Source organism: Scardinius erythrophthalmus, assembly GCF_964197995.2.
Source record: "Scardinius erythrophthalmus genome assembly, chromosome: 6".
Taxonomy (NCBI): domain Eukaryota; kingdom Metazoa; phylum Chordata; class Actinopteri; order Cypriniformes; family Leuciscidae; genus Scardinius; species Scardinius erythrophthalmus.
In genome coordinates this window covers 5,124,742-5,141,919 of record NC_138226.1, presented here as the reverse complement: position 1 = coordinate 5,141,919, position 17,178 = coordinate 5,124,742, and the positions used below count along the sequence as shown (strand labels likewise).

General features: G+C 36.5%; 1 protein-coding gene across 1 annotated transcript in view; it reads right to left on the bottom strand.

Annotated features, from left to right (window-relative positions):
- Positions 1–5,773: 5,773 nt before the first annotated feature.
- Positions 5,774–17,178, bottom strand: part of cers6 (ceramide synthase 6) — a 43,192-nt gene continuing 31,787 nt past the window's right edge. The window contains exons 7-11 of the mRNA XM_081367762.1: positions 13,851–13,979; positions 12,676–12,782; positions 8,665–8,821; positions 7,468–7,491; positions 5,774–6,367 (exon numbers count right to left, since the gene is read on the bottom strand). Of these exons, the coding sequence (XP_081223888.1) occupies positions 6,218–6,367; positions 7,468–7,491; positions 8,665–8,821; positions 12,676–12,782; positions 13,851–13,979 (567 nt within the window). The 3' untranslated portion in view covers positions 5,774–6,217. The remainder of the gene's footprint in view (positions 6,368–7,467; positions 7,492–8,664; positions 8,822–12,675; positions 12,783–13,850; positions 13,980–17,178) is intronic.

Here is a 17,178-nt window from a genome sequence, read left to right as displayed (position 1 = left end):
ACCTCCTCTCTCTCTCTCTCTCTCTCTCTCTCTCTCTCTCTCTCTCTCTCTCTCTCTCTCTCTCTCTCTCTCTCTCTCTCTCTCTCTCTCTCTCTCTCTCTCTCTCTCTCTCTCTCTCTCTGGTAACATTTTACATATATGCACATCATCTCATACATCTATTTTGTAACTATTTTAAGTGTAACCATAACCATATTTTGTCATTAAACCTTTTCAATTACAAATAATGTGCTAACTAGTTTTGATTTGGTATTGACTTTGAATTGCTACCTATTGCAATACAATATTGTCACTCTCTATAGCAACGCTCGCCCACATATTAAGCTATTGTAACTGCGCTTATTTCCGTAGTTGGTATAAGTAGCAGTGGGTGGTAATAGACAAGAAATGTACAGTTTTCTACCATCTTGCTGACAATGTTTCTTTAGTCATTCAGCAGTCTTGCAGCCTGAACCCCTGTAGGAAATCCACCCTTACACTTTTATGGCAAAGTTGGTGGCCAAATGGCAAGGTCCCGCTGAAATAGTGGCACAGGCTAACAGAGTGAACTATAGAGTAAAATTGCCAGATGAACCTTGTAACACTGACATATGTTGAACAAATTGAAACCCTTTTTTGGGTCTGTCCAGCCTTCTCCTAAAGGGGTGGGAGAGTAAAAGTTCCAGATTGAATTCACTGTTACTAGTGCTTTTCCACTACACTAGGGGGCGGCGTCCTCAGTTGTGAGGGTGAGGATGCCGATAGCAGAGAAGTGAAGTTAAGGCAGAGGTAACTAAAACATGGATGTGAGTTGTAGCTCATTGTCCTTGGTTTGGCTTTTTGATGGGAAATAGTTTTTCTTTGCCATTCATTTAAGCCTTATGTTCTAATTAAGCACATGCTGAATAAGCTTCTCTTTTGGACTGTTTTATGCTAATTTTGACTGCGTAATGCGCATGGGAACTACCAATGGATTATATCGGCTGAGTTTGTTGTCTTTGGAACTGTTTAAACCTGTGGAACTTTACAACAATGGAGGTTTATGACAAACAACGTTGAAAACTCAGGTTTTTCTATCACGCAAACCGTTGACTGATTTGAATGAACTAATTTGTATATATGGTGTGGTTTTATACTATCTTTTGAAATTTAAGATGGTATGTTCCACTTAATGGCGCCCGAACGGGACATTCTGGATAATGTTGAGTGAAAGTAGTGTGTGTATATGAGTTTTATTTATGATTAAAATTTAAGATGGTATGTTATACGTGATACAGAGTGCTGAGTAATATTAATTAACTACATGTACTTACTATAGGGTTAGGAATAGGGTTTGGTTTGGGGTTAGTTGCGTGCAATTGTGCATAGTTTATGGTAATTACTACAGTAACTAAATGTAATGTTTAACCAGGATACTGTAAAATAGTGTAATCCAATACAGTATGTAAACAAAATCATGCAAATGAAGTACTATTGTGGCAGATCATCACTCTGAATGTCTGATTGTTCTAGTCTCCACCCACTCCTCATGCACCAATCAGAGCGCCCAAGCCCTCGTTGATCACAGCTGCTGTGGTATATAGGAGGTATAAAGCTGCTGTGCTGCATCATTTGTAGGTTTGACTCTAAGGGGCCATTTACAACACACCGTTTTCAACTAAAACGGAAGACTGTTTATGCGTTTTAGCTGTTCATTTACACTACAACGGCCTTATGGGGGCCTGAAAACGCAGACATTTGGAAACGGTATTCAAAGTGCAAGTTTTTGAAATCGATAGCATTATCGTCTGTCTACGTGTAAACCACAAAACCGTGAATTTGTGAAAGCGTAGTCTATAGTCAAGCAGTATTTCTTTACAAAGTAGGGTCGGTGTGAACGAGGATCATTTTGACAATGTTGTCGTCTGTATGCGAGAAACGCAACAGTTTTTACTTTGCGTTTTTTAGTACAATGGTCAAATCTCTCTCAAAAATCTCGTCTCTGTATATTTTTCCTCTATGTGGTTATGGTAATATATTTTTTCCTACAGCTGATCTCTTCTGTGTCTGTTGTTTTTAGTTATATTAAGTTTTATTTATTAGTTTGGGTGTTTGGAGCTCTTTAGAGGGTGTTGTATCCCACAACAGTTTTTATTTTCAAGAGTTATTCTCTTTTCACTTCATTTTCTACTCGTTTCATTTTCTCCTGCAACCTGCAAAAGAATAACTCAATCCAAAAATGCTTCGAAATAAAATGAAAAATTATCCCTTGCAACTAATCATGAATTATTAGGTGTAATAATATTAGAGATACAGACACATAAAAGCAGCCAGAAGGGGTTTGGTCTGTTGTGTTTATTTAAAATACATGGCAACATAATTCATTAGTACCGCTGATAATCAGTTTTCCAGCGAAGGCAGAGAATACAGTTGTCTTTTTTTTTTATTCTTCGCCTTTTTGACATCAAATGTAAACCACATAACACAGCAACCTGTCTGCAGTGCAAATAAGATGACGGCTAATTAGCTGTAGCGCTTCTCCAGCTTTAAACAGACAGCAGCAGCAGTGACCTTCCCAACACTGAAAGAAACGGCATTAAAACACTCAAATCAAATGCTTTAAATAAAGCTAGGCTGAATGATGATCAAATGCATGTGGAAAACGGGAAGAATATTTTTCTAAACTAAAAAAACAGACAACATAAAAAACAATGTTGGTCTCAAACAGTGTGATATTTCATAATCTCATATGTACCTTGTTTCTGAAGTCTTACTGTGCACAGTAATAAAACCAAAGGTTATTTATGATGGGCCTGATGATGCACTATTTATTTGGAAATATTACTGGGATTTAATGAGAAAAAAATATCAAATATTTCCTCCTAAAACTTTCCTTAAATGAAGCGGAATCCAATATGGTTTTAGAAAGACAGGAAAGATTATTCGATAAAATACTTACAATAAGTGTCACTGTGTCCATTTTTCTTTTTATCACATGAAACACTGATAAAGGGTTTCCATCAATGCATCAAAAGTTTGGGGTCAGTAAGTTTTATTATTATTATTATTATTTTATTTTTGAATACTTGAATTTACAGAGGATGCATTAAATTGATCAAAAGTGACTTTCGCTTTCAAATAAATGCTGTCAGTCCTGAAATAAAATGATCACGGTTTCAATAACAATATGAAGCAACTGTTTTCAATATTGCTAATAATAAATGTTTGTTAAGCATCAAATCAGCATATTAGAATGATTTTCACGTGATACTGAAGACTGGAGTAATGATGCTGAAAATTCAGCTTTGCATCACAGGAATAAATTAAAATTGAAAATATATTAAAACAAAAATCAGTTATTTTAAATAGTAAAATGTTTTTACTGTATTTTTGATCAAATAAATGCAGCACCTCAAAAACAGAAACAAAAAATCTTGCCAAACCCAAACTACCCCACTAATTGATAGTGATTCATTTGAACAAATTATACATTTGAGCAAATTGACTGACTTTGGTAATTCTGCCCATTTAAAACAGTTACCCCTTTTCTACGAAAATGATGCTGGAACTCGTGCCAAGACCGGTGCTCAGCTGGGGATCTGTGAATCTCTCGACTTGAGAGCCGAATAATGCCGTAAATGATTGTTACTGCATAACCTTTCCACAAGTGCTTAAAGGTGCAGGACGGAATATTGACAGCTAGCGGTTAAAATGGGTACTGCAGTCCAAATTCAAAATACTGGAGAGTATGGCAAGCCGTTTTAGCTTAAATTGTGCCCAGCGTTACTCATCGTAATTGCATTTTTACTAGTAAGAATTCAATTAGAGAGCTCTACAATTCAATTCTTACTAGTAGCAATTACAATTAGAGAGCTCTCTTATTCAATTATTAGTAGTAAGAATTACAATTACAGAGCTTTCTAATTCAATTATTACTAGTAACAATTCCAATTAGAGAGCTCTACAAATGAATTTTTACTAGTCATATGTCTCCATTGACTTCCATTCATTTTTAATTACGGAGCTCTACAATTAAATTGTTACTAGTAAGAATGCAATTGCAGAGCTCTTTAATTCAATTCTTACTAGTAACAATTTAAATAGAGAGCTCTCTAATCCTATTATTACTAGTAACAATTCCAATTGGAGAGCTCTCTAATTCAGTTGTTACTAGTAAGAATGCATTTGCAGAGCTCTTTAATTCAATTACAGAGCTCTGCAATTATACATATCTTTAATTCGTATTTTTACTAGTAAAAATTCAAATAGAGAGCTCTCTAATTGTAATTCTTACTAGTAACAATTCAGTTGTAGAGCTCTCTAATTGTAATTATTACTAGTAACAATTCAATTGTAGAGCTCTGTAATTAAAAATGAATGGAAGTCAATGGAGATATATGACTAGTAAAAAATTATTTGTAGAGCTCTCTAAGTGGAATTGTTACTAGTAAGAATTGAATTAGAGAGCTCTGTAATTGTAATTCTTACTAGTAACAATTCAGTTGTAGAGCTCTCTAATTGTAATTATTACTAGTAACAATTCAATTGTAGAGCTCTGTAATTAAAAATGAATGGAAGTCAACGGAGATATATGACTAGTAAAAAATTATTTGTAGAGCTCTCTAAGTGGAATTGTTACTAGTAAGAATTGAATTAGAGAGCTCTGTAATTGTAATTGCTACTAGTAAGAATTGAGTTGTAGAGCTCTCTAATTGAATTCTTACTAGTAAAAATGCAATTACGACGAGTAACGCTGGGTACAATTTAAGCTAAAACGGCTTGCCATAGGAGAGAAGTGTTTCCCTCCTCCTCAGACTCACGCTCACACTGGTTGCCAGATCTTTTTAGATGGATGCCGATGCTTTTTATGTTTTGTAGAATCTGCAATCTCTGACCCAGGAGTGTCGAAATGTTATTGGGTAAATTGACATTTGACTGTCTTAATGAGTGAGTCGTTGAATTATTCATTGAACCAATCCGTTTAAAAAACGATTCCTTCAGTAACGAAACACCAGCATGTGTTGCACAGAGATGCAAAACAGTGCTGTGGCTTTGTTTGGAACTATATTCGTTTGAGAGAGCCAAAACAGGCAATTTTGTGTCTAAAATGTAAGTCACTTAATACTAACTTCTTGTTTATTGAACTGTTGTATAAAATCAATATCACATTTGTAATCATGCTGATATTTGGAAAAAAGAAATGGCACTTTTCGTGTGATATTGGCGTATTTCAAATGAGAGACACGTATTCGATAATGTCAGATCGCATTTCGTTAGAACAACAATTACGATATAATTGTAGACGATATATATCGCACAACCCTCGGTATTACATCTGGTTTGAAACTTCGCAACCATTAAAAATGTATATTCTATATAATATGAATGTGTATAATGAATAAAATTCAGACTTACTATAGCCGCCATGTTATTGTCATGTGACCTACAGCGTTGTGTCGCTTCACTACCATTGACAAATCCTCTCCCGTGGCCTCATGGGAAAGTAAAGATCCATTGTATGCACACTCGCCGGAAGTAGTAAGGTATGTATTCAGGCATATTACTCTGTTGATGTATTGTTTTTCAGACGTAGCAATTCTTTTTTCAAAATGTTGCGGTTTGAATTGAAATCTCGGCTGAATGTGCTTGACATTCATTAACTGTACTTGCATAGAGCATGTTTCAGGCCTACGAGGCTGACTCGGTGGAAATGTGCTGAATGGTTCCTGACTGGGCACCGGCTCCAGCACCGTCATCTTGTCGTGGAAAGGGGGAATGTATGTTGAGAAAGAAGAGAGGAAAAAAAAAACAGCAGCACGGAAAATGCAAATTTATTAAAGATACAAAAAATAAATAAATACAAAAAGACACTAATCCAAGAAAACTTCTATTCCCAAGATGCCAGAATACATGACCGCAGCAGCATGCTCACGTGATTATGAAAGAAAGAATGAACGGCGATCTTTCATTCGCCTGCTTGAAACAAAAGAGTGAGCTGCACTGAATCTAAAAGGGGCTTCGATAACCAATGGCGCAGGATCAACGACCACAAAAACAAAAGCAAACGAACGGAACACAGAACATCTGGGGGAAATTGTGGAAAGCGACCAACCGAAACAGAACTGCATTCACATTATTGAGTAGTTCCAGTACGGGACCGGACCGGTAATGTTCATACATGGTTTGACACAACGGAGAGTGATGCAGGTACCATCTTCAGTTGGGACCCAGTGAAACGTCCTCCACGCGGGGCAGATGGTTAGTGTTCGTCTGGACACGGGGACGGGGACAGGTAGCCGTTGGTGCCGTGAGCCCCGTTGGTCCCGTTAGTGTGGTGTTTCTGAGAGGGAGGAAGAACCTCGTCTTCATCAGAGCTCGATTCAATGTCACTGCGGTCATCCTTTGACACCTGGGAAGATTATAGAGATGCTTAAGATTACAATACACGCTATTCTTATGACAGAGTTCAAATAATATACAAATAATTTAACTAATTGCAGTGAGTCATAATTTTTGTTGTGATTGAAAATGACAACCACCTACATTTAACATTTATCTAAGAATAATTCCTGCCAACATACACTACAAATGTGTGGGGTTTAGTACTTGAAAGAAATCTATTATGAAAGAAGTGTCACATGATCCTTCAGAAATCATTCTAATATACTGATTTGTGTGTGTGTGTGTGTGGAAACAATGGTGCATTTTTTTCACGGTTCCTTGATGAATAGAAGGTTCAAGAACAGCATTTCTTTAAAAATAGAAATCTTTTGTAACATTTAAAATGTATTTACTGTCACTTTTGATCAGTGTAAAGGGATAGTTCGGCCAAAAATGATATTTAACCCATGATTTTCTCACCCTCAAGCCGTTCGAGATGTATATGTCAATCTTTTTCAGACGAACACATTTTCAGTTACTCTACGAACGTAGAGGTTTGTTTTGCTCTGCTCTCTGGCTGCGCTGTCACGTTGTAAAAATCGTTCTACGTCACGACGCTTCCTACGCTACGTCCTACGTCATACGCCAGCATCCATCTCTGTGAACGCGCGTCGACCGCTACCGGAAGCCAGTTATTTTCATTTATATAAGTTTTAAATATGTATATTTTTACGACAAAACCGCACGGATTACCCTCAGAAGGCCTTCGTTTATCCCCCTGGAGCTGGATGGATTACTTTTGTGAAGGATGCATGCACATTTTGGGACTTGAATGAGGTGGACCCCATTACTTCACATTATAACCACTGAAAGATCTAAGACATTTTCTAAAATAACTGAAAATGTGTTCGTCTGAAAAAAAAAGACACATACATCTCGAACGGCTTGAGGGTGAGTAAATCATGGGTTAAATATCATTTTTGGCCGAACTATCCCTTTAATTCATCCTTGCTGAATATGTGTTAAACAACCTTACTGACCCCACACCTTTGAATGGCAGTGTATCTGAAAAATCAGACTCTAAGAAGCTTAATGCATCCATGCACACTTTCATAATGAACTACTTACATGTAAAGGATTCCATTTTCCCGCCTTTGATGGCAGCGTGTGAAGTAGAGAAGAAAGAAAAAGCAAATTTATATATAAAATATATAAACCAAGTTGGATAGATCTTATTTTGAAAACAACATGAAACGCAGCTCACAAGATGACCTTCAATGAGAAAAAAAGTAGGGAGGGACTTTTTATCAACCGCCAATTCAAACGGAAATAATTTTCCTGTTTTTGATCACAGGATCATGGGTGCCTTATTTAAAAGCTGAGGTAATTTGTTACCTCTTACACATCCACAGATTAACCACAATACTGTCCCAATAGTGTGTTAATTCTCCTTATTTAATCAGTCAAAATGTCTATCTGCGTTTTATTCAGCTACAGCAATTGCTGGATGTCTTTGTCAATATTAGGGATTTCCTGCAATGTCATAAATTATATGAATCCTATGAGTCTCACTTGTGGTTTTCCTGTACGAGGGTGCCCTCCGGTGTCGAGTATGAATTAAACAAATTACATGTGAGAGTTTAGCGCTCCATAATGCTCACATTGTCCTGTTGTGGGTAAAAATAGAAAAAATACTGCTCTCTAAAGATATTTGGAGTAAACATATGATAATCCCTAAGTTTTTTCATCCGAATGTGCACTGTCTGCTTGTGTTTTATGACAGATGGCAACCAGTGTTAAGGTGCAATACTGACATCTACTGTACGTTGGGATGTCAGATAAAAACTGGCGCTGGTTATCGCGGTAAAATTACGGTTATCGCCTTTAACGGTATATTGCAACACCCCTAATTGACCGTTCGCAAAGACCCGCCCCCTTTAGTTACTGTTGCTATGTCCGACAAGCCACGCCGCTCTCACGCCACACCATGTTCTCACACAGTGAAAAAAACATCGTGGAGCAGAGAGGACACTGACAACACAATGACGGACAGGACAGACCAGGTTACTTTTGATATGAAACAAAGTCTCACCTTTAAAATTTGGTCATTTTATTAAAAGAAATTTAAATAATAATTCCTTTTTGTCGCGGAAAGACGTCAGTATACTCAAGTTCAAATACCTTATCGTCAATATCGGTATATCGCGACACCCCAAATAAACTTGAATTGAATTGTCAATAGCTTTGCTAATTTAATGGCTAAACATATTCAAGCCCTTGCAATAAGGGTGATGGAGGAGATGGTGTGGTTTTCTGAAGTCTCACCTTTCCTCTGGAAATGGCCCTGTAGGCGGTGCGCACTATGAGATATGACCAGAAGGTGTGCAGGGCCTGCAGCAGGACGAGCAGTGTGTTAAACACCCACCACGATGGATACGGCCCAACGATCTCCCAGCTCTCAAACACGGTAGTGTTTAAAATCCTGCAAAACACACATTTTATTACAACATTTTAGGACATTCCATTAGTTCAAGTATATTCAACAAACATGGCTTCAAAACACAAATGTGAGATCAGTGGGAAAATATTTGGCACACAGATAGAGTCAACATTTAAGTCTCTAACTCATTCCCTCTAGACTAGAGCCACCAAATGTCCAAAGTTGCACTCATGTTTATGCTAATAACTTTTGAACCATAACGGCTAAAAACAAAGTTCTTTTTTCCTCTGATTCATTGGCTCAAGACAATTCGACATTGATCCACCATGAGAGTTTTTACACCATTTAGAATTTTCTGACAAACATACTTGTGCAAACTGGCCAGCAGCCATATCACCCTGTAGCCCAAGACTGGTTGCCCACTGAAGCTAAGCAGGGCTGAGCCTGGTCAGTACCTGGATGGGAGACCTCCTGGGAAAAAACAGGTTGCTGCTGGAAGAGGTGTTAGTGAGGCCAGCAGGGGGTGCTCACCCTGTGGTCTGTGTGGGTCCTAACGCCCCAGTATAGTGACGGGGACACTATACTGCCAAAAGAGCACCGTCCTTCGGATGAGACGTTAAACCGAGGTCCTGACTCTCTGTGGTCATTAAAAATCCCAGAATATCCTTCGAAAAAGAGTAGGGGTGTAACCCCGGCATCCTGGCCAAATTTGCCCCTTGGCCTCTATCCATCATGGCCTCCCAATCATCCCCATATACTGATTGGCTTCATCACTGTCTCCTCTCCACCAGTAAGCTGGTGTGTGGTGGGCGTTCTGGCGCAATATGGCTGCCGTCGCATCATCCAGGTGGATGCTGCACATCGGTGGTGGTTGAGGAGATTCCCCCCTTCTATGTAAAGCGCTTTGAGGTCTCAGATAAAGCGCTATATAAATGTAACGAATTATTAAACTCATCCTAGATAGTTTGTCCGATTGCCACTAAAATTGGCACAGATCATCTTTAGACCGTGCTGGCAAAAAGTTAAAAGATTTTCGAAAAACCAAATCATTCTTGAGTAACACGCAAACTACTTTGAAGATGAGCATGCCAAAATGGACATGAGGCTGTATCTCTGCGAAGACTTGGCGTAATGAGGCCAAACTTGGTACATGTCATCACAAGCATGACCTGAGGCTACTTGCAGCGTTTCGGCACAGTGCCATCTACTGGTCAAGAAATATGAAATTTTTTAAATTCTACTGTTCTGAACAGTTTGCCCAAAAATCCTAGAATGGATCTCTTTTGATAAAGTGCAGTATACAGAGTCGAATGATATCCAATTATCCGGTGGCAACCATTTTGGATGTCGGCCATTTTGAATTATGTCGTAAAATGCCGTATTTTAAAAACACATACGCTTATTTTTACGAAACTCGACATGTGTCATTGGCACCATGCCTTGAAGGTACTCATAAAGTTTCGAGACAGCACCAATTTGCAGTCAAAAATTACTATGAATTTTCCAAAAATCCTAATAGCTTTTAATTAATTCGGTCTATTTTAATTAATCTAGAGTGGGACTATGCCGGCAAGGAGTTTCTGATAGACAAAACCGTTTTTAAATAAAGCATTAACGAAATGAATGGCACGATGGCAAGCTGATTCTGAGGCTGTAACTGCAATGCTTTTCGGCATATTGAACCAAACTTTGTGACCACAACACATCGATTTGGTAACAGCGCCACCTCTTGGTCAAAAGTGAAAAGCAATTAAATCATATCACTAGTGAATGTATTTATGATTTTCAGCCTTTTTGACTAAAATCCTTGTGTGTTATAGTGTTGTTATAGTTGAAAAAAAAAAAAAAAAAATGTTTTTGTTAATTGAAATATAGCCAAAATAAAATGTAAATATTAGATGGTAAACTTAAACTTGAAAACAAAAATTAGAAATGTTGCTTTGGCAACTAACTGAAATTAAATAAGTTTAAGCTGAAGTACAAAAATGTCTAAAACTAAAATAAAATAACTTAATAGAAATATAAAAAAACAAACTAATAGAAACAGAAAATTTAAAATTTAATTATTATAAATTATAATAAATTACAATTAATAAAAATGACAAAAGCACATTACAAAATCACAAAAAAATGTTTAAATGAAAACTTAAAATAAAATGAAAAAATTGAATTCAAAATATTAATAAATGACTACTGATATTAATAAATACAAAATAGTAATAAATACTACATGCTACACTAGCATTTCTGAACCTTCTGGCATTCAAAAGGTAATGTAGATCTGGAAATAAACTGTTCTAGGACGTTATCGTTTTAGGACAAATATAAACGATTAATGTTAATCAACGAAGCAATATTTCAGATTCTGCAGGACACTAGATCAAATGTAAATCAAATGAGTGATACTGATCATTCAAACTCTTTTATAAAAGGTCAGCTTTCATTGCTGCATTGTAGCACAAGATGCACGACTCTTCATCTCTAAAATAAGACTGAATCAAAATTGACATGAACAGCATTTCAGTGAATACAGGGACTATGACAGCAGCTCTGTGAAGGCCATTTCATAATCATTACTAAATGACAGTGAGGACTCTGAGGACCAGAGACTTGGGCTGCTGCCGTCACATCCATCATCAACTCAACGGTTCCTCACGTGGAGCTGAATCTAATCGCATGCTTTGGTTAGACCGTTTCTCTAATTCCATTAGAGTCACACAATCAAGTACTCAAAAGCCACAGTAGACACTTAGATGAAGTGAGTGAATAAAACAACTTTCCAGCACTAAATGATTAATGATGAGAAAGCACAGATGACTCATTCTGAAGAAAAGAATCATGTCAAAAGAATAATGGATCTGAAAAGGTCACAGTAGTGAAACTTGTGAGACGCCGATACACCTGGTATTAACATCAGCTCATTTCAGGCACAAACATGGTTCAAAACTTTATGTGATCGTATCAAACCACAGAGGTGGTAGAAAAATTGGATATGCATCCATTGGATATGGATAATTTTATTACACTATTCTCATGCCAACGTGCACATTTACGTCTTGTTTTAACCTTTGTGTGTGTGTGTGTGTGTGTGTGTGTGTGTGTGTGTGTGTGTGTGTGTGTGTGTGTGTGCTTTATTGTTTTTATTACTTTTCCAATATTTACTTTTTATGAAATCAATGTTATTATTTTACATACTATTATGTTTTTATACATTTTTTTAACTAGATTTTATTTTTAATTTCAGATTTCATTTTAATTTAAGTTTTAGTAATTTTGTTGTGCTTTTGTCATTTGTATTAGTTTTTTAATATTTCTATTTAGCGTTAACTTTATTTTTATTTCAGTTTTAGTAATTTTAGTACTTCAACTTTTTTCCGTCATTTCTAATTTTCGTTTGTTTTTGTTTTTTCATCCAATATTTACATTTTATTTGACTTCAGCATTATTTTAATGAAGAAAATAATTTTAATAGTTTTAGTTAACAAAAACAACACTAAAATTAAAAGTTACAATTATTTCTTGAGGAAATCAGCAGTGCCACACATTTTTAGCCAAAATCTGAAAAGTTGTCTAAATGGTTAAATGCTAATAAAATCATGTTTAAATGTTTGATTAAAGCACAATGCTATTTCCTTTTGCCATAAAATGCTAATTAAAGGTGTAAAAAACTAAGATCCCATCTGTTTTCTCTCATTCTGGACTCTTCCACATCTCAACACTACTGCTGTAGCCATAGTAACTATTACTTGGCAACAACACTGACTGAAGGTGTCAAAACCTGAAATAAAAATGCTGGAAAAGATGATAAGATAGAACATTTCAGATATACAGATGAGAACGAGAGGTTCTGGCACATAATCAACGCACATCATCTGTTACTGACAGGAGTGTCTTACCATACAGGATACACTCCCAGTCTGGAACTGATGAACACCAGGGCAAACATGATGAACAGGACGTTGCAGAGTCTCTGGCACTTGGAGTAGTTGGCCATTTTAGCAGCCTGCAAACACAAACTTGCTGCATGATTTATAATCAACATGACAGACATTTAATGCATGCAAATAGCACATCTTGCATCACCAATCTTGAATCCTGAATGTACAGTAAGACTAGATTCAGACTGCAGGTTAATGTGCCCAAATCCGATTAATTTGCTCATATGTGACTCAGATCTGTTTTTGTCATGACGGTGTGAACAGCACAAACCACATAGAATCTGATCTTTTCGATTCTGATATGTGCCACTTTCATATGTGGTACTACACCCGATATAGTTCAGATGTTTTGCAATGCGACCTTCTGTCTGAATAGTCATATCCGAATTCATGCGACTTTTACGTCATTCTAGAGGAACATTCGTCACAACTCTGAGCTCATGGGAATCACATTTTATAAAGCTGACGTTATCAAGACAGTTTCGAAAGGTAGTCAGTGGAGGACAGTGATGTGTCAGAACTCATAAGTATTACAGAGACAGCTCTACAAGCAAAATATGAGGGCTCATTCTGTGATACTTTTGCATCTTTTTGAGCTTGATGTTGGTCACTATTCACTGCCATTAAATGGATGAGCGTGAGCAGGACATAAAAAAAAAAAAAAAGACATCTCATTTTGTGGTCCAAAAAAAGAAAGAAGGACAAATGGCATTAGAACAACAGCAGGGTGAGTAAATTATGACTTAATTTTCATTCTAAGGTGACCTATCCCTTAGAAAATAGCACATGACTCATACTGACCACATTTATAGTAATTTATGGTTATTTATTTGTACTATTTGTAATTTTCCCAGAAGAAAAAATGTCAAGCAAGTTTGGAACAACATGAGCATGTAAACAGTGATTTTTTTGTTTGTTTTTTGAGTGGACTATGCTTTTAAAATGATCTCTCCCTATCATGTAGACCTGCCAAAAAACTTTCCAACAATAACATTTGAATAAGTAACTTTAAAATTAAAACTATATTTACCAAGGAATTCCTGTTGCTGTAGGTGATGCCATAGATACTAATAATAATGGGCATATAATTGTGTCTCTGTTCTGTGGTTTTAATGTATGTAATAGGAAATCACCTCCAGCAGAACGTCGGCAGCGTCGTGCAGGCACATGACAAGCGTTCCCACCCGAGCCATGTTATTCACATATGAGAAGGTGATCAGAGAGATGGTGGCCACGTGATGCAGGAACATCAGTAGAAAGTCCTGCAGGAAGTCACATAGAATGTGTAAATGTTTATGCACTGTAAACCTAGAAGGCAAACTTTGGGTCATTCCTAATATGCAGTACATTTTTCAGTCCTCATCATACATGTCTAAATACAATGCATTAAACATTAAACTCACAATTTGTTGGAAGTTGATGGAAGTCAAATTTGTTACTTTTTTAATCATAATATCACAATTAAGTGAACATAAAAGTGAAGAACTTTTTATTTAATTACTTAAATTTATTAACAAATATTCCAGCTGTTTCTTCATTAGTTTAATTGATTTGTTTAAAAAAAATGTAAGAAAAAAAATCATATTCATTTCATGTTGGCCCCCTCATGAAAGTGCTTACTGCCGATCGCTGAACTCTGACTGAGCAATGGTTGACTATCAATAGCTCTTCATTTTCAACGTGTTAAGTCATTTGATTCATTTTCTGTCCATTGTGTAAATCAAGTTAGTATTAAAATTGTTCATTTGTCTGAGCTTGCCCACAGATATTTCTGAAAGTTTGTCATACCCTTTTATGTAAACACTGTTTTTAAATTAAAATTCAAAAAATTAAATACAGATTAATGTCTAAGACTGGAAAAACTGGAAGAGAGGGCAATTCTCTGAGAGAACAGGAAATTAACATTTGAACTCAATCTTGTGCACCATTCGAGATGCAAGTCTCACCTCAGAATCATCCCAATCTACATCTCTTTCCCTCTTCCCCCATTCCTTCTCTTTCATGCTGAGATCACCAAAATTCACCCAAGAATCTATATGGTTTAATGTGAATAATTATCATACAGTATTACACATGTTTGGTATCATTTGAAATGTCTCAGTGTGACTGGTACAAAGGTCTCATTCCCAAAGAAGTAAACCAACAGGTATTTAAGAGTTTAGAGATAACTGGCACACAGAGGAGGGTGTGTCTTCCAGGCAAACGGCATCCTGCTCCCAAAAGGTGTAAACTCTGAATGCAAATTCCCATTATTGGCAAATGTTTCCATGTGAAAGAAGTTTCCGTCTATATACAGAAATGCAACATGAGGCTCAGGGTGATTTGTAACTCAAATTAGCCGTGATGCTGAGTCTATGCAAAACACTTCGCATCATGTATTTTCTAATGTCAGGTTTTCATCTTCTCTCTTTATTCCAGAGCATTTGATGTTTTGTATTTATTATCTTTAAACTTATTATGACATTGGCATGATATATTTACCTGACATAATAAATTGTAAACATTTGATTTTATTCCGACTGACTCTGAAATTGTTTTCCCAAGTAGATTAAACGGATTCGTATGTTACCACAAGTTTTGAGTCAGATTAGTGACGACTAATATTTGGCACTAATTCAAGTGTACGTGTTTTGCAAAGATAAGAAGTGAATTTCCGTTTAGGGCAGCAAATGCTGCTTGACCAACCTAAATCTGGATGTGTCTTACCTCTGTTTTAATTTAATGTTACTTTAGATAAGTGTACGTGGGAAACCACAGCATGGCCAATTATAAGACAAGTAAAGTTGTTTGACTTGTATGTAATAGTGGCCATACCTCTACTGAAGTAAACGTTACTTTAATTTAAAGTGTATGGAATCATGGGGGCTATACCAAAGTATCTTTGATTGTGTACGCGTGAATGCGACCGATCTCAGGTATATAGCAATTACCTCTATTTAGTGACCGAAGCTGGCGAGATTGTGATCGTGAGACCCTTGTTAAACAAGGCGTGAGAAACTCTGAGCGACATAGCTTCCTAATATGAACAGGTAAAATATAAGTTAAGAGTTAAATAGAACAATCAAATGTATTGCTAAACTATTATGTAACTGACCAATACCCAATTGACAATCTAACTTAAATTTGAGGTCGTGATAAAATGAAGTCAGATAAAAAATGGAGTCAGATAAAAGCTTAAATGGAATTAAATTACTTTGCCAAGCGAAGACAGTAACACGCAGAGACCTTCAGCCGTTCTGGCGGAAACACCCATTTGGACCAATAAACGGGCTTACAAATGCTTACAATTAAAGTTACAAAACGTATGCACACAAGAGCAGAGAGTGATTTTTCTCTTTGTATTTTGTTCTTTGATTAACAGGACAGACGGCAGCAGGTTTATTAGGCTGCTGTCACTTTAAGAGCTAACGTACGGATCCAGTACTGTTCCACAACGTGTTTCCACTCAACTATTTACATCTCAAAACTGACTGTATTTATATGAATACAAGGCAAGACGGGCATTTTGACATAATTTATTACGTATTTGTGTGTTTGTGAAGTGAGCGCACTATTCCTCCTCGAAACCCTCGAAAACGAGATGGTTCATCTCAAGGGGTTAATCCTAATAAATACAATTCTCTATTCAATCGAAGCAAATGTGTAAAAGTGAGTGAGGGGAGGCAGGTTTGTGTCAATTCGGAGAGAAGAGAGAGCTAGAACACGCAGCTGGTATCGGTGTATCGTTACTACAGAAAAGGAGTATTGGAACCTTTTCAGATATTTAGGCTAAGTATCGATTACATATCGAAATACTGATATTTTTAACAACACTAATTGACAGCCTATGCAACTACCATTTTCATGCCCCAGAAAGGTAGTAAAGACATCATTAACGTAATCCATGTGACCTCAATTTTATGAAGCAACGTGAGTGCTTTGTTAAAACATAAAAACATAATTTACTTTATTTATAAAATATTAATCTCCAACGCACATTCACGAAAGCGCCATGCCGCATGAGTTTTGTGTTGACGTGAGAGCAGACGTTGTTGTGTGAACGTGCATTGGGAAATTAATATTTAGTAAATATTAATCTTGTCCTGTGAAAACTTACGGTACTTTAAAACCTGTTAGCGGGCTAAATTTGTGATATTAACTTACAGTATATAGAACACAGCTTGGCTAGACACATGGTTTTGATTTTCTAGTACAGTACATTTGCTTTACAGTAAACTTAAACTTTTTTCAGTTTTGTCTTTTGAAGTGCTTTCTGTATTCTGTATTTTTGTTTTCTAAAGCATTCATGAATTACAAACATTTAAGTTTAGATCTATGCTCAAAAAGGGGGGTGAGAGTCCAAAATGTACTGCAGAACAGGAATGACTAATTCAAGACTTTATTCACAACTTGTTCAACAAGAAATCTTCAAATTAAGCAGCTTCATTCTGAAACAGTGCCCTCACACTCTATTCTCTCGGA